General features: G+C 40.4%; 1 protein-coding gene across 1 annotated transcript in view; it reads right to left on the minus strand.

The window, feature by feature from the left end:
• The window catches only part of tenm1 (teneurin transmembrane protein 1), a 191,533-nt gene that overhangs the window by 121,738 nt on the left and 52,396 nt on the right, over nt 1-17,399 (minus strand). The window contains exon 4 of the mRNA XM_005719538.1: nt 4,384-4,627. Coding sequence (XP_005719595.1) covers nt 4,384-4,627 — 244 coding nt within the window. The remainder of the gene's footprint in view (nt 1-4,383; nt 4,628-17,399) is intronic.

The raw sequence follows: 17,399 nt of genomic DNA on the forward strand, positions 1-17,399 counted from the left end.
TGTGTGTGTGTGTGTGTGTGTGTGTGTGTGTGTGTGTGTGTGTGTGTGTGTGTGTGTGTGTTTTTCCAAGCAAACAAAGAAAACAACAAGAAAATATCTCTGAGCTCCTGCAATTCACAGACAGTATTATTGCTCCAGATTACTGTGTGCTCTCCAGGGGTTAATATTGGCTGTTGGTGCGATATGTTGGGGGATATGTGCAGTTCGCCAGAGTGTTATTCTGTCCATGCAGTAAAAGGTGCGAGGTCACAGGCTGCCGGCAGGACACCAGTCTCTAAAGGGACCTCACAAGACAGGCCATTAAAGTGGTGCCAGACAACAGACTGACAACATCGCTGGACTCCAGACTCTAACGCTGTCCTCACACATGGCTAAACTACATCCATCTCCTTTATCCATTTAACTGTTATCCTGCCCTGCAGGCGCATTTTACTTAAAAACAAGAAAACTGGGGCGACAGTGGACTTCTCCATGAAGGACTTTGAATTTCAACTGAGAACTATAAGCTTGATTGAAAAGTAAAACAGGAGAACAACATATGTCTTCCAGGTGTTCGCATTCAAGAGGACACGCTGGATGTGAGTTGATGGTGACCTTGACTTTCGATCTCTCAAAACACAGTCAGTTCAGCCTTGAGAACTTGGTGAGCATTTGTACCAGACTCAAAAACATTCTTGTGAGTACCTCCAATAGATATTGTGTTCATAACAAAGCGGCAGATGGGAGGACATACGACCGGCCAAACGTCAAGTCTGTGGCCACAGCTGTTGCAGCATCAAAGCAGTCAAGAAAAAGGACAAGTGGAGCCCCAGTGCAAGATTTTTAATGGATTTTTCTCTAGGACTTACATTGGCCTTAGATTGCTTTTTTTCCCCAAGTTCAATTAATGTTTGTATTCTCCTGTTATTGATTTATTGCCTAATTCCATGTATTACTCCTTGGATCATTGCTTCTGATGTACATTTTATTATATGCAATTAACTAATATGATATTCTACTGCTTTAGATGAGTATATTTACAACCCTCAGGTATCTATCATATAAGATAAAATAACAGATAACCTTTATTAGTCCCACATGTGGGAAATTTGCTTATTACATATACATATATTTGTGTATGTATATTACATATACATACCAAAATAGTCTGTAAATAACTAATAATGTTCAGTCCAAACATCCAATTTTATGGAAAATGTGTGCTGTGTCTTAATAGTTTAGCCATAATCTTTGCTAATGCTAACTGAGCCGTTAGCATTAGCAAAGAATATGACTAATGCTAAATTTGTAGCTAATTAGCTAAGTAATAGAATTAGCCAGGAATATGGCTCAACTATTAAGAGAAAGCCAAATTTGTAAACCCAACTTGATAACATATTTATTACATTGTATAACTACATAAAGAAAATACTTGAAATGCCTACCATATTCCAGAAGATGTTTTTTTCTCCACACTGCAAAGCTATGACATCACAACAAGTGATTTGTCAGTTGCAAAGTTAATCCTCACCAACATGGGAAAAACAGTGGGATAACTATTAAATACGAAACACGTGTCACACGAACACATGTCAACACATTTTATTTATATATTGTTTTTATATTTATATTGTCAGTAAACTTGTGTTATTTATGGTTTTTGTGCTGCATGTGAGGAAGCATTGCCTCAGTCATCTTAAACCCATTCCTGTTTTGTGTTTCTCTCTCTGTGTGTCTCCATTGTGGCCCAGTGCCTGACAGATGACATCCATCCTTCACTGTCTGCCTCCTTTCCTTTCTCATCCAGCATCTGCTGAAGACTGTGAGCTAGATTGAGGACACAGGAGACTGCGCACAGAGCAGCTACACACCTACGGGTCAATGGCAGTTCAACTCTGAAAGGCCAGAGATAAACCCGAGAAACACACAGCCACACAAATAGAGAGAGACACATAGCTCGACTCGAAGAATGGCGCGCAAGACAAACACGCACAAAAAAAGATGTCAAATACAGCATTTTCACACTTTCGAGGCCAACGCACGGGTCGAGAAGACCGCTGCACTTTTATTGCTCTGCCGAAGGTGGATTAGAGCGAAAGGGATCAGAATCCAGCTGAAGAAATTGCATTTGTCAACGCAAGTGGAACTCTATTCTTCTTGTTCGGTGCTTTTAAAATGCTTCACTGTTCTTCCTGGCTCCTCCGCCTTTGATCTTCTCAGACAATATCTAGGGGCGACGCCCAGGAAGCTCTGAATTCATATCAGAGGGCAGATTTCCCCCGAGACAGGAAGAAAATGAGAGTTCCCGCTCTCCAGGAGGTCGGAGTCTAGGCCCAGGGGCTGTCTCTACCTGGATAAGTGTGTGTCTTTGTCTGTGTGTCTGCCTGTGTAGGTGGAGGACTTTTTTCACAGGTGCATGGCAATGTGCGGTGTGCGATGCAGAAGCTGATTTCACAGTGTTGGTGCACACCCACAGTGTGTGACTTACGTACACTCACGTCCTATCAATAAGAGGAAGGAGAGAAGGCAGGGCACAAGTCAATTTATTACAGTCCCAACATTTGTACCCCTTAACACACCCACAGCGAGAGCCAGTCAGATAGATTGAATATCCATATCCGCAAGCCTCCACTTACACAAGCTGGCCTCTCCAGAAACATAACGGATGTGCAGCTGAAAAGGAAAATCTATGCACACTTCAAACAATCTTAATCTCAGCTGACGCAATGTCAATACATTTGAATACTGATTCATCAAGTGCGCAAGTCGAGGAAAATGGAAGCACACTTGACAACAAGAGATGTTATCCATGTTTTGCCATTTTTATTAAGGTCACAGCATCACTTAGAATTCTGTCAGCATAAGCCCCCGTGTCAAGTTTGTAAATACTTGATTAATCTTTAATCTGGAGATCGAGCCGATAGCGCTGCCAGGGTAAAAGCAGAAATATGAAATCATTAGATTAGCAGTGTATCTGAGAATGTGAGAGAGGAGAGAGGAGAGCTTGAATATTAAATCCAAACTCAAAACAGTTAAGCAGTGAAGAGTTGGATCTTTTTTTGTGGGCTCTCTCTTCAAAAACTAGATAGAAAAGAGCCAATATTATCTGAATTATGTTACGCAGAGACGCTATTCTATTGACTATGAATATGATTACATTTTATGGTTCAGAACTAATAGCGCACTATCAAATAAAACATATTTGACTAGAAAGTCCCAAACGCGCAAAATGTATTCTTACAAAAAAAAAAAGAAAAAAAAGTCACCATCCAATATAGTGAGTCACTGCGGAAATTGTGTTTTTATAATCCCATCTCACTTTGGGAGAAAAGTTCTTTGAGCTCATCAAATATTGTTTGAACGATCCGAATTTTTTTGTTTGTGGTGAGTTTTCATTTAACGCGCGCTCACACGCTCACCGATAAGTAATGTAATTACAATGCGCTCCTGACAAGCCTTTACATTGATACTCATGTCTAGCCAATGATTAATTTAAATTGTCACTGAATCTAATTTTATTCTTCCTTCCCTTTAAATGAGGTAAGATCTAATTATGGCCTAATGCATAACTTATTAAAATCCCTTCTTCTGGTGTGGCAGCCTGCCAATCTCATCCTCGCGCATAATATACCAGAATCCCGCGCCCAGCCGCTCATTACACATGCAAACATATTCTTTTCCACCTTGGTTCTCCTTCTTCTCAAAAGCAGCCGCACAAATGAGGATCTCCTAAATAATTCTCTGATCAATTAATACCTATGCGGTAAGCGTATGCTTAATTCTGTTTGATGGGACCGACTTCCAGTGGCTTGTCTCCGAGCATTTTGGCAGAAAAACACTTTCTCGGGGTACTAAAGCTGAAAGTGAAATTACAATGTGTTCCTGAAAAGAGGATTTCTGCTTTCATTTTGGATTGTTTTTACACAAACGCAGGTCCCCTAGTAAATGCGGTGGTGTGTGTGGTAGGAGAACAAAAACAATTCCAAATAAGCTTCATGATTACTTTGATGGAAGTCCTTTAATAATACCCCAGAGGCCTGCGTGGTGTTCCACTTATTCCTCCAAACATGTGCAAAACATGCCCATCCTAACAAATCCTTTAGTCCAGCATTCATTCTTAATCATTACACTCTGATTTTTTTCGAAGAAATTTTGTGAAAGTCTGCCAAGTCACAGTCCTGATGAAAGAATTTTCTTTAATCTAATGAACCTCATTTGTGAGATTAAAGAAATGTCTTTAATCAAGTGACATTATGCTGAGGGAGGGCGGTTTGCCTTGAAGATATTTTCACTTGAAGAATTTCATTACAAAATGACATCCAGTCTGGACTGAAAGCCTTTTGGAGCGCAGCCCTGTGTTTGCCCGCGCTAAAAATAACTCCAGAAAAAAAAGCATTCCCTTACCTGGTCTCTAGGGGGATGTTGCTGTTGAGCACCCAGCTGTTGTGAAGCTGGGCCTGGTCTGCGCTCGAGCTGGTGTCTGCCCCCTGGCCGCCCTGGCTGGCTTGGCACCGAGTTGGCATGGTCTTCCTCTGTAGGCTGACTTGAGTGTAAGGTGCCGGGCGGGCACAAGTGCAGGAGTGGGGCGGCGGCGGAGGTGGGGGCAGCGGACGGAACGTGAACTGGCCGCCTGGACTGCTGGGAAGCTCTGCGTAGGATAGACACAACAGAAGGCCCGGGACGAGGGGGAGGGATGGACAGGGGAGAAATAAACAGAGGTTTATTAGGAGCACAGTACCATAAATTACAAATAAACGTGGCGTGTTAGTTGACAGTTTATTGTTATTACACTGATTGAGAGCCATAAATCAGCTTGAAAACCATCTCTGTCCTGCACCTTCCTGCCTACCTGCTTTGATACACTTCCAGCTGCCCTATAAATAGGTTCTTGGCTGGCTGCAACATTGAGCAGTCTTTAAAGAGCTAACAGCTCCGGCTTAATCTGCACCCGCCAGCCCAAACTACCCATGTGATGTTTATTATGAGATCTGCGGCTGGACGGAATGAGCTAGCCAGCTGTAACTCCCTCACACTGCTAACCCCGGGGTCTAGGGAGAGCGCTCTCAATCCATCATTTATCATTCTCTTTCACTATAACTCTCCCTCTCCCCATCTCTTCCTCCATGCTGCTTTCTTCCGCATTCCTGCCTGTCTTCTATAACTGAGCAGGCTAATTACAGTTTTATTAAATGCAATGCGCGCGCACATGTCAGCTTAACGTATGGGTATGGCTTCAGATAAAGCTGCTTTGCATGCATTTCCATACGTGCATGCGCCCATGCGTGTGTAACAGGCTGCGTGAATTCATGAATGTGCATCAGCTGGGACGACAGCTAGCACTGTTTAGGGGGGACAGCTCGTGCCATACGGTTGCAGCATGGTTCCACGAACAAGGCAAATCCTCCGTCCCAAAAGACCGACTCTGTCCAGCTGTATTGACAATGAATGTAACATTAGCCTCAAACCAGAGGGTAAAGAGTTTGCCCGCCAGAATTCTCGGACCTCAATTGTATTTGCTGCCAAAATGTCAGCAATAATTTAGTATCTGGAAGTGTAGTCCAACTGGGAGATTACCTCAGCCCTCCCTATTCAAGTGTAAGTATTACACAGATAATACCGCAAAACACATTTTATTGACTCTTGGCAGATGAACACTGAGAAAAGTAAAATATTAATCTTTTTTTTTGTGCTTTCTATCACCGGCATGTTTCCGGAAATATGTAGCTCTGTTACCGTTCCACCTGAAAAACATCTCACAGCGTTACATAGAGCAATGGTTTATTGTTAATATTTTCAGAATAAGAAAAATGTGTGCACAGGCACCGATATCACGTTGGTGCTTTGATCTCCTCAAAATTACTGCTGCCTTCTGTGCAGATATGTGAGCCAGTAAGCTATGTCATATCCACTGAAGCATCACATTATTACTCGTACGTTTGAAAGTTTCATATTTATAAGATATATGTACGTCGCGGCAGAAATGTAACAATGATAATGGCGAGACAAAAACAGCTCCTGTAATCATTTCCTTAAAATATTGCCACAGTGCCATCTGTCCAGGTCTAACGGCATTTTTCAAGCTTTATTTGTTTTAGCAACCACTGTTTGGATGTGGGCATGCACATGTTTTTGTCAGATATATATACATATCTGACAAAAATATCGCCATAATAAGTGTGTGAGTGCTGTCGAATCGCTCTTTGAAGACGTGACAGGTTTTTCATCCTCTGTGACACATTGCTGGTTATTGATCTCCCAAAATGCCTGAACTGTCACAGCACAAATGCAGAGCATGTAATAGTTAGCATGTGTTTCTGAATAATAAAATTTGCTCTTGATTTTCACGAAGCGCCGTTTCTCGCGCAATACGTTCCTTTTACCGTTTCACTGAGACAATTAAGGAGGCTCGACTCTATTCTCTTATGTGGCGTTACTCTTTATTGGGCTTTGCATTTTATACTAACACATTAAAATATGTGATTTTTTTCACATCTTATGCAGTTCATGGCAGCAGCTGAAAATGTGCATTAACTGGATGCGAGAGATTTAGACTTCTTCCACATTTCAAACTGTTTTTGTGTGAAGCCAGAGAATTAATTTGCCTCCTGAGACAATATGATATTGTAGCATATACATCTGCTTGGTATTACTATAATACATCACTCGATGATCTCATCAGACAGCCAGGCTGTGCTCAATTTGACAATGTAGGGCCCAGTAAAATGACAGGAAATGCATTTGTGCCATCACCTGAAGGTGCTGTTTAGTCTAAACTAATGCATGTGGAAAATGGAAGTTATTTTTGACTGTACCACCCCTGAGTATTAAAAATTACACGCTTAGGGAAAAGTGAGGGCTCCACTGTAGTGCGCCGCTGTAATGCTGCAGGATTTTTAAAGTGGCGCTTCAGTTTTTAGCAGGACCTGATTCATCAGTAAGTTAGAGTCCTTTGAGTCCTGCCAGATTCCCCTGCTTTCACAGCTCTAAATACTGAAGGTAGATGTTTTTAGCAATTGTAATATTTTTAAATGTTTAAAGGAAAAAAGAGAAAAAAAACCCCACATGAAGTGCATTCCCAGCCAGCACTGGGCACTTGAGTTGGCAACTTGTACTCAAATCGCACTTAGGGTTGTGAATTAGCTTGAGACTTCAAACTTAAGTGGGACTTAACTTCATTGTCAACTGTCAACTTCATTGAGAATGTGGCACCTAAGGACACGACGAGGCATTGAGAAATTGTGAAGAAAATTTGAACACTTCTCTTCAAAGGTGACTGATTCTGCTTCACATGACAAATGCCAGATAAAAGTGATACTGAATTACAAAAGATGCAGTTCTTTTTTAATTCAGTTGACTAAAGCAAATGTTATTTATTAAATAATACATAATAATAACTAACTGCTGGTCAGTTAGATGTCTAAGAACACACTATACAGTACTGTGAAAAAGTCTTATGCCAGGAAATGTATTGAAACGTGCAAACACACATGTATATAAGGCAACAATAGAGTTTGTGTAATTCTAACAAGTATGAAAGTCAGTAGTTGGAATGGCCACCTTTATTCTTCAACACGTCACTTGTGATGTGTTCAAGTTTCAAGTACTCTTCAGGCATAGTTTTCCAGACTTTTTGAAGGACATTCCATTCAATATTTTGGATATTGACTGGTTCTCTGTCAAGATGATCCCACACCGCTTCAACGATGCTCAGGTCTGGGCCACTGATTTTCAGCCCAGCTCTTGTGTAATTTGCCATGCCTCGGCCTTTTCTCCCTGTTTCTCTTCCTTAAGAATGGCTTCTTAACAGCCACCCTTCCACTGAGACAACTTCTGATAAGGATGTGGCAAACTGAAGGGTCCGATGCATCTCACAGGTTCTGCGTCAGGTCTTTCAGGGATCCCCCCCCCCCCCCCCCCCCCCAGTTTCTTAAGGACATGACTTTCAGATACTGTTCATTTTCTGTAGATTTTTTTAGACCTAACACCTTTTTTAGCTTCCAGTTGTCCAACATAGTCCACGTTTTCAGCTAATAGCTCTCTGGGAATTACCTTGTTGATGAAAAACAGTATTTTATGCCTGCCAAACTGTGTTATCTTTGGCATTTTTCATAGAGTCAGCTTAAGATTTGGGAACAAATGATGTGCTTGTTTTTGCAACAGTGCCTGAATTATAATAATTTTTAATTACATACAAGGACTGGACTGAAAATGAGCAAACAAAAGCAGCTGGAGAAAGATCTCCAGAAAGCCTGGCGAACTACTGCTCAAGATCATTTTTTAAAATATTAATGAGAAAGTCTTCTCCTAATATAAAAAAATAAAGATTTTTGCACATCACATAAGTACATACATTTATGCTGGATGTTAACAGCTTTAGTTCTTCACAATCTGATGATGCCATGTACTCATTTCTATGTGCGACATCATTATGAGGTGATATCAGAATCTGCGTTGCAGTGATTTTCTGCAAATATGACACCACAAATTAAACAATGCATATAAATTCAAACAGGTGAAGCCATTAATAGATTTGTACCACAGTGGGCTGCCAACAATCTTTGGATTCAAGCAGGCAAGTGTTTTTTATATTAGGAAGAAATTTAATGAGAAATTCTTTTCAGCCCAAATGGGTCACAATTATATTGAAACTAAAATAATACATGCAAATTATTTCTGCCTGTTAAGTCTCAACTGATTGCCAGTGCATTATTCATTTTAGAAAACCTAGGCTACAACAGCCCAGGCTTTGCAGTCACACACAAAAAACCCTCATTCGGCTACATTTGTGTTTTCTGGCAAAGGAAAGAGGAAAAGAATATAAAGTGGACAGGAGAGGAGGAGAGAGGACAGGGATAGAGGGCCAGAGGAGAATGTAATCTTGGTGAGTAGGGTGACACAGGGGCCCTGGCTGCCAGATGGTGCTTTAGAAGGCTTAGTAAAGGCAGCTTTGGGTCTGCGCTTCCAAAGATCCGAAAACTTTTCCTCACACAATCAAGCAAATGGCAGGAAAAGAGTCCTCCTCTCTCCTTCATTCAAACAAAGTCACATCAAACACACAAGCTGTGATATTTTGTTAAGAAGTAAAAGCAACCCAAATAGGACTGGAAATGTAGGGCAGAGGCCGTGTAATATTTGGCCAGGAGTTCAGAAACATCAAATCGAGTCTGCAGGGAACAGACCGAGGCTCTCGATGACATTCATGACAGTGTAGAACATCCTCTGCCCCGGGGTTCCTCTGGGACTTAGGCCTCCAGAAAAGATACTTTTAGAAAGTCGCTTATGAGATATTTTCCTGGAATCATCAGCTTTTGGTTACATAAGCGAGATATGAGGAAAAAGAGTTTTATAGCAAGTAGAAGGCAGATCTGGGGGGATTTACTGGGATATGTAACAGGTAACAGGTATTGGGGCCAGGTATTAAAAATGCATTACTGGAGGTGAGATGAACCCAAAATAGCACGGTAATTAAGTATTTATGATAATTTGGGCATTTAAAGCCAAGTCCTACTAATGAAATGAGAGGAGAACATAGTAAAACATGACTCAAGCATGCATACACTGAGTAATAGCACCGGTGCGTAATGAGCTAGCTGTCATGATGGCGCAATTCTCTCTTGAAGGGATATTAACAAATGGGCATAAAACTGTTTGACTGAGCGCAGAAATGAATAACTTGAGTAAAATAATCTTGTAAATGAAGGCTTGTTATGCTCATTAAGATTATCTACGTTCTTTCTTGATTAGCCTGAAAGATGTTCAGCGCTAACAGTACATGGAACTGTCGTGGTAATGGGCAGAGGAAAAGTTAAACAATAAAAAGACGAGGCATGAAAAGGGGGTTTCTTTGCCTACGTGGAGTGAGCAACAGTTCAAGATTACATATCAGGGCTTTGCAGCACTGCTCGAGTGTTTGTGAATCCTTTTATAGTTTTACGCACTTCTGTAGTCTGTAATTTGCCATTAGGGGCTGATCTCAAGGTGAAATTGGAGTCAGGTAATTTCAGTCAATGGCATGACGTTTTTATCTATGAAAGACTCATCTTCACAACACTTTTGAGAAAATGAATCATTGGATAAAAATTGGAGATTTCTGAGGAGATCTGAAAAAGCGTCACTGATATTTATAATGGGTTGGAAAAGGTTAGCGAGCCATCTCTAAAGAGACAGACTGTTTGCAAATGAAGGCAATTCGTGACCAATGTTACCCTCCACAGCAGCGGTTAACCAAAAAAGGGAGGCATGCAACGGTCTGAGAAGTCACAAAGGAGCCCAGATAGAAACTCAAGGCCGTTCTCTCACTGGTTAATGTTAATGTTCATGAGTCCCCCTTCAGGAGAACGCTGGAGTACAATAGTGTGGATGGCAGCACTGCAGGGAGAAAGCGCTGCTCTCCAAAAATAACACTGCTGCCCATCTGCAGTTTGCTAAGGATTACATGGACAAAGCATAAGCACGCAGGGCTGTCACGACACTAGAATTTCAAACGTGATACTGATACCCAGGAAAACACTCAATACCATTTTCAGTACTGCTGGGGGAAAAAAGACAAAAGGCTTTTTTAAAAATAAAGAATGGGAAAATACAAACTCTGTTTTCAAGGTTGTTGAAATACAGTAACTGTAAGATCTATAGCAGTAACCGGTACGAGTACTACTACCTAAAAGAATCTTAAAATGTCGATCTTACATGTAGATCTTACTGTAAGTATTTTTTTTTATGTATTTGCAGATCAAACATAGTGAGATAGGCTGCTACTGTTACACTGTCCCCAGCTTCACTGTGGACCTTTAAGAGAAACATGACACCGTTTAGACACAGATAATTGTGTTTTGTCCCGTTAAATGAATATTGCCTATTAATGTTACAGATGGGCACCGCTAATGTTTACTATAGCTTCCACATTAACATTAGCGTTTTATCATTAGCAGCTAGCCACTACCTTAATGATGATTTAGCAGATGGCTAATGCAGTCATCAGCTAACGTTAACTTGTGAGCAGGGCAGGTTAACATTTATGGTAACTGTTTAGTGTTATTGACAGGAAACTGTTAAGTTTTGTGAACTTTAGCTACTTCTGCTGCTAAGGTGAAGCCTGTGTCCATGTGATGTGATGTTCAACATATTAGAAGACCCTAACACTTGGAAATTACTAATCCAATAGTAATCTGCAGGATCTTAGTATTGATTTATTTGAACAACCCTATAAGCATATTGGACGGATCTTATCTCATCTGAGTCATCTGAGTCATTGTTAATGGAGCAATTAAGCTCCAGTCATACCAGCAACATGTACCGATGTCTGCCTGTGACCTGAACCTCGGAGGACAGTGGGAAAATAACCAAAACACGCAAAATTTGCAACTCACTCCTGACCCTGATCCATCAGATATATCATGGAATGGCCTGAAGCAAATAATGCACGTGAGGAAAACCAATAAAATCCCACAGTTGAAGCTCTTCTCTACAGAGGAATAAGATAAATTTCCACAGAACTGATCAACAGGTGCTGGAAACATTTACAGTAGCTGCCGTTATTACCAAAAGCAAAGGTGCCCATAACAGCCCTAACAGATGTGCAATATCTGAAAGTGACAAATTTTAATGGTATTTTCTCAAATGTCTCAAACTAGCTTCTCTTTTTCTACTTTTAGGGCTTGTGTGATAATCTGATGAAGGAACGTGAATGTGGCTCATCTGACTCATGTTATTGTACTGTGTGCAGGTTTCACTAATCTAAGATAAAAATGGAAAAGTGCCCATAAAAAACCCAACAGTGTAGCACTTGTAGATGGATGAGGAACACCTCACCACAGCACGAGTACGCACGCTCTTCCATTCACTCATTCAGTCTCTGTAATTATGCTCAGTTTTCTAGCAGTACTTATTAAAATTGTGTAGCTCAGTGTTTGGTGTATTAGGGGTGGGCTGCAATTTCTTTCAAAGTCAGAGTAGAGGTTCAAACAAAAAATAATCACCTTGTTTACTTTTTATAAAATTAAATATAGGTTTTCAGACCTTCTCCACTCCACTAATTTCCATACAGTCAAGTGTGGAAGCAGAAAATCCAAAACATATAGCTCCTTTAATAAAAAGAGACCACACCACATTTGATGTGAAGCAGACCAGAAAAACAGGAGCCGCAAAAATATTGAAGCCTAAATTTCAGGAGGTTTTCTCCTCTTCTTCATTCCCCGTGTTTGCTCTCACTCCCCCTTCTCTTCATTATTGTGTCTAGCCCTCTAGCATAGAGTTAATTTCACTTATTCCAGGGAAGCAATATAAAATCCATAGAGCCTGACCTCAACAACACCTAGCCTGCCTGACAAACAGAGGAATGTGACCGTTTTTAGAGAACATTTAACACCAGCCCAGCTAAAAAACCAAAAAAAAACACACATCACCCACCCCACTCTAAAAATAACAGATTAATAATTTCCCCCAGGATAGCTTTTCATCTATCTTCCTTCTTAATTGACTTGCATTAAATTGCCACAAAGTTTATTCCGCTGCTGTGCTTCAATGAAATAAATAATTAACCCTATAAAAAGGTCAGACAACTGAAATTAGAACTAACTGGTTCTTGTTCTTCTTTTTTTGCAATAATGAGAAAGGATCTTGCCCTAACTGACCATCGGACTCGCTGCAATAACTTGTCTCTGTCTTCTGAATCGCAGATAACGCATTATCTCATCAGACATTATAAGTTCCAATAACTCCTTTCATCAGCCAGATGCTGACGAAGTTGGCAAGAGGGATCACAATATCAATAACAATGATAGCGAACGTTTGACAACGGGGACTAATATTGCTAATGATCATGAGGACGATGATGATGTTGAAGAAAATGATGTTACCGATAGCGGCGCTGGTGGCGATGGAAATAACAAAGATAATGCCGATAGCATCAGTAATAACAGCGATAACAATGATGATGAAAACAGCAGCGATGGCAGCAGAAACACTGATAATTACATTGATGACAGTGGGCTCGGAGACAGCAATTAGAATAAAAACAGCCATTGATTCATCTCTGCAGACGCAGGGATAAACGGTGGGATTTCCATTTAACAAAGTGACACAATCATGTTGTCCAATTAAAGCAAGAAAATACAAATGAAGAAGCAGAGTGCTCTAAGAGCTTTCCCCTTTCTTATGGAACCCAGTCGATTCTCATACAGAGGCTGATAATTAGCAGCAATGCATCATCTGACTTTTTCATATCAGAGAACTCTGTGTGCGTAGGAGCTGGGAGGTGCGTGGATGCAAGCATGCAGAAGTGGATATGCATAGCTGTGTAATTGCTTATTTGTACCCCCATCTCCAAAAACAACTCCGGCACAAACTCGTGTTTAGGCTGCAGGTGATTCTGAAAGTAGCGTTTCCCAAGAGAAGGCATGAAACCTCCTGAGTCGAGCTCCTCAGTGCTACAGCAAGAGGCTTACCATCACTCAAACACTTCACTGCAGGGGCCTGCGCTCAAATTACATTTTCAGTAGAGTGAGCGCCAATTTAAATGATTTGCTTAAAAGTCCTAATTAATCAGCTGATGTTTTGCAGACAGGAGTTGCCTGACCAAACTTTTTTTGATCTTAATCAATGTTGGCTGTTTTGCCAGAAGAGGCAAAAGAGGCCAGAGCAGGTTTCTCTGAAAGTGGCTTATAGTGAAAAAAAAAGGAAAAGAAAAAGCTAGCTGAGCTCAGCTCATCTGTCCAGAGAGCACAGCAGTGTCCTGATCCTTCCTGACCTTGTGACTGCAGCAGGGTGCCCAGTCAGTATCACCACTGCTATTAAGCAGTACAGGTATTTCTGTGTGTGTGTGTGTGTGTGTGTGTGTGTGTGTGTGTGTGTGTGTGTGTGTGTGTCATGCCATTCATCCATCTATACACTCATGATAGGGGATTCATTCTTCTGTGTTAAATCTGCACCATGTATGTTGTCACTTTAAACCCCTCTGAAACCTCTTAAAACCATAAACTACACCATAACATACTGTATACAATAACCTACACCGAAACCCACACAGTAAATTACACCATAACCTATACCATAAACTACCCCAGTAACATATACCATAACCAGAGGTGGAAAGTAACGAATTACATTTACTTGCGTTACTGTAATTGAGTAGTTTTTTTTGTGTATTTGTACTTTTTAAAGTCATTTTTCAAGTCTGTAATTTTACTTTTACTTAAGTATATTTTTTAAAAAGTATTGTAGTTCGCTACATTTTCAATCACACCCGTTACTGAGTAAGTTAAAAAAAAACAAAAAAACATTGCGCTTCGGAAATACTGCAGGGAATGATGGGTAGTAGAACAAATTGACACTAAGGTCACGTTAAAGATGGAGTCTGACATCGGTGTTACGGATCCAGTGAAAAAAGAAACCCCGTCGAATTCTGCTGACCCTAAACTCGAAGAAACGGATGTGAACGCCTGGCCGTATTTAAGGGACCATTTCGGCTTCAAGTGCAAGAAAGGCAACAGCTTTATTATGCAGTGTAAGCTGTGTTTGCCCAGAGAGACCGAGTTAGCAGCTTTTAAAAATTCCACATCAAACCTGCGCAAGCATGTAGAGGTAAGTTAAATACAACTCGTACCGTTATGGTAGCAAAAAGGCTGTGTTCAAATTAATCACATTAAGTTAAGACATCTGTGAAGAACACAGATAACGTTGGTTGGTACTAGCAACTTGCTGTAATCGGGCACGTTGTTGTCCACGCAACTTACATTTTTTTTACTGGGTTGGTATATTGCAAAAAGAAAATGTGTTTACCTACGTTTTTCCTGTTTGTTAATAATAATAATTTATTTAAAAAAATAGTTAAATTAAAGACAGAAGCAGCTAGTTTCTTACTTAACCCACATATGTTCACACTGCAGGCAAAAGAATAACAGAGCGCTCACTTACCTTAGATTAGTCAAAGACAGCTGACTTCTGTTACTTATTAATTAGCACTTGCAACCTCCCGTTAACTAGCCTGTTACTGTCCAATAAAAAAAAACCCACGAGGTATATTGGTATAATTTACCAGCGGTAGCTATGTAATGCATTGATGTCTTATTAGGGACGTCAAAAAACTTTCTCTCAAACTTAACACTGGCCTGCCTGCCTCAGCTGCCTTCGAGCGTCTCTTTAGCTGTGCTGGACTCCTGTTCACTGCAAAGTGAGCAAGGATGAACTCTACTAACTTTGAAAATCAACTGCTCCTCAAAATTAACAGGAAGTTCAGAGAGTAACACTCTAGCATGGATACAAAGGAACTTTAATCTAGAGGTACAGTAGGGCAGGGCCAAGTTTAAAAAATTAAAAAACATTTTTAAAGCAGATGCCGTTCAGTTCAGTACTTGTTCTCTTATTTGACAGTTTAGAACACATTCTCATGTGAAAGAATGACATGGTTTTGTATTGAAAACAGTGGGATACCTGACAGTTTGGTGACCATTATCCATTTTCATGTATAGACTTGCAGTTTAACTGCCACTGCACTTTAATTTGTAAAGTTTTTCTTTTCACTAAAAAAGAATTACTTTGAGATTTATATCCCACTGTGTTTTTTTGCACTACTCAGAAGCGGCTGTCCTCCTGCTGACAGAAAAGTAACTATGTAACTTTTACTCTGAGTACATTTTAAATGAGCTACTTTTTACTTTTACTTGAGTACATTTTTAGACAGGTAATTTTACTTGTACTTGAGTAAAATTTCAGCAAAGTACTAGTACTTTTACTTGAGTAAAATATTTTAGCACTCTTTCCACCTCTGACCATAACCTACATGATAACTTACAAAGTGACCTGCAATGTAAACTATGCTAAAACCTACGTACACAGTAATCTGCACCATAAATTATGCCACAACCTACACTGTAACCTATGCCATAACATATATCATAACCTAAACTGTAGAATATACCATAACCTACACCATAAACATGCCATAGCCTACACCTACACCTACACAGTAAACTACACAGTAAATTATACCATAACCTATACCAGGGGTCGGCAACCTGCGGCTCTGCGTGGTTTGGGAAAATAAATTATTTTTTTTAAGTAATTAGCTGAAGTGTATTTTATTTATGTTAGTTCTTTTTTAACTTGTAGTTCTAAATTGGAAGATTATTGTGATATTGGAATATAAAAATAAAATTATATTCTATAATTTTCTTGATCGCTCAAAATAAGCGTCACACTTGCGGAAGCCGGTGTACCCGCCGAAACGCCGTGCATTTATCGAGACTTTCAACTCCAGGTAAGACAATTCTGGATCTTCGGATCCACATTATGTCAGCAGCTCCACCGTGAACTATGTTAAACACAAACACCGCTCACGCCTCACAGACGACAGCTTACAGTCCTGCGTAAAGATGAAAGTGACTTCGTACAGCCCCGATTTGCAGACGCTGTGCGCAGAGGTTCAGGAGCAGAAGTCCCATTGTAAACATATCACGGCAGACCCGACGATGTTTGCATGAACATGCTTTTCAGCATCTCTCTATTGACCACTTTTCACACACGGTTGCTGTACGCATACAGCCGGTGTTAAAGCACACAGCCTGACACATACCAACACAACAGCATAGAGAGCACAGACGTTAAGGCGGCGAGGTGCGATTGCGGGTGCCGCTAAGGTGCGTCTGCCTCCCCTGCAGCGGCGCTGCAGACCACACCCCGCCACACACATAAACTAGGTAAAATACATATTTAGGCAGAATATTGCAAATATTTATTTTTCATTTTTCAGCAGCATAGTGCTTTTTCCCCCCCAATTATTTTGGGGTCAATGCTCCAAAAGCCCAAAGGTGATATAAGGCTGGCGGCTCTCAACAGTTTTTGTTTGCTACATGGATCATTTTAGTTCCGCTGGGTGTCTTTCCTTTTGTTATATTTCTTTAAGAGTTCAAAATGTGTTAATTACATAAATAAAATGTAATTTTCTCTGTAGCACTTCATGGATTTAAGCAACACACCTTAGTTGTTCACACAGCATAAATGTAAAATAAACGGTATATACAGTGTTATCTTCATTTTAGATGTCAAAAAGTATTTGCGGCTCCCAGTGTTTTCTTTTGCGTGGAAATCGCGTCCAAATGGCTCTTTGGGTGTTAAAGGTTGCTGACCCCTGACCTATACCATAAAATACCCAGTAACATAAACCATAACCTACATGTTAACTTACAAAGTAACCTGTGTTATGGGCCAAAACTATTCCATAACTCTGCCAAAATCTACATAGTAAACGATGCCATAACATATACCATAGTTTACACCATAACATAACCATGTCATCATTATAAACCCCATAAAACCCACACCGAAAACTGTAGCATAACCTACACTATAGGTTACTGTGCACTGTAAACTATACCATAACCTACACCATAAACTGCGCCATAATCTGCACCGTAACCTACACTGTA

Source organism: Pundamilia nyererei, unplaced genomic scaffold (genome assembly GCF_000239375.1).
Source record: "Pundamilia nyererei isolate P.nyererei 1_Seehausen unplaced genomic scaffold, PunNye1.0 scaffold00001, whole genome shotgun sequence".
NCBI classification, from domain to species: domain Eukaryota; kingdom Metazoa; phylum Chordata; class Actinopteri; order Cichliformes; family Cichlidae; genus Pundamilia; species Pundamilia nyererei.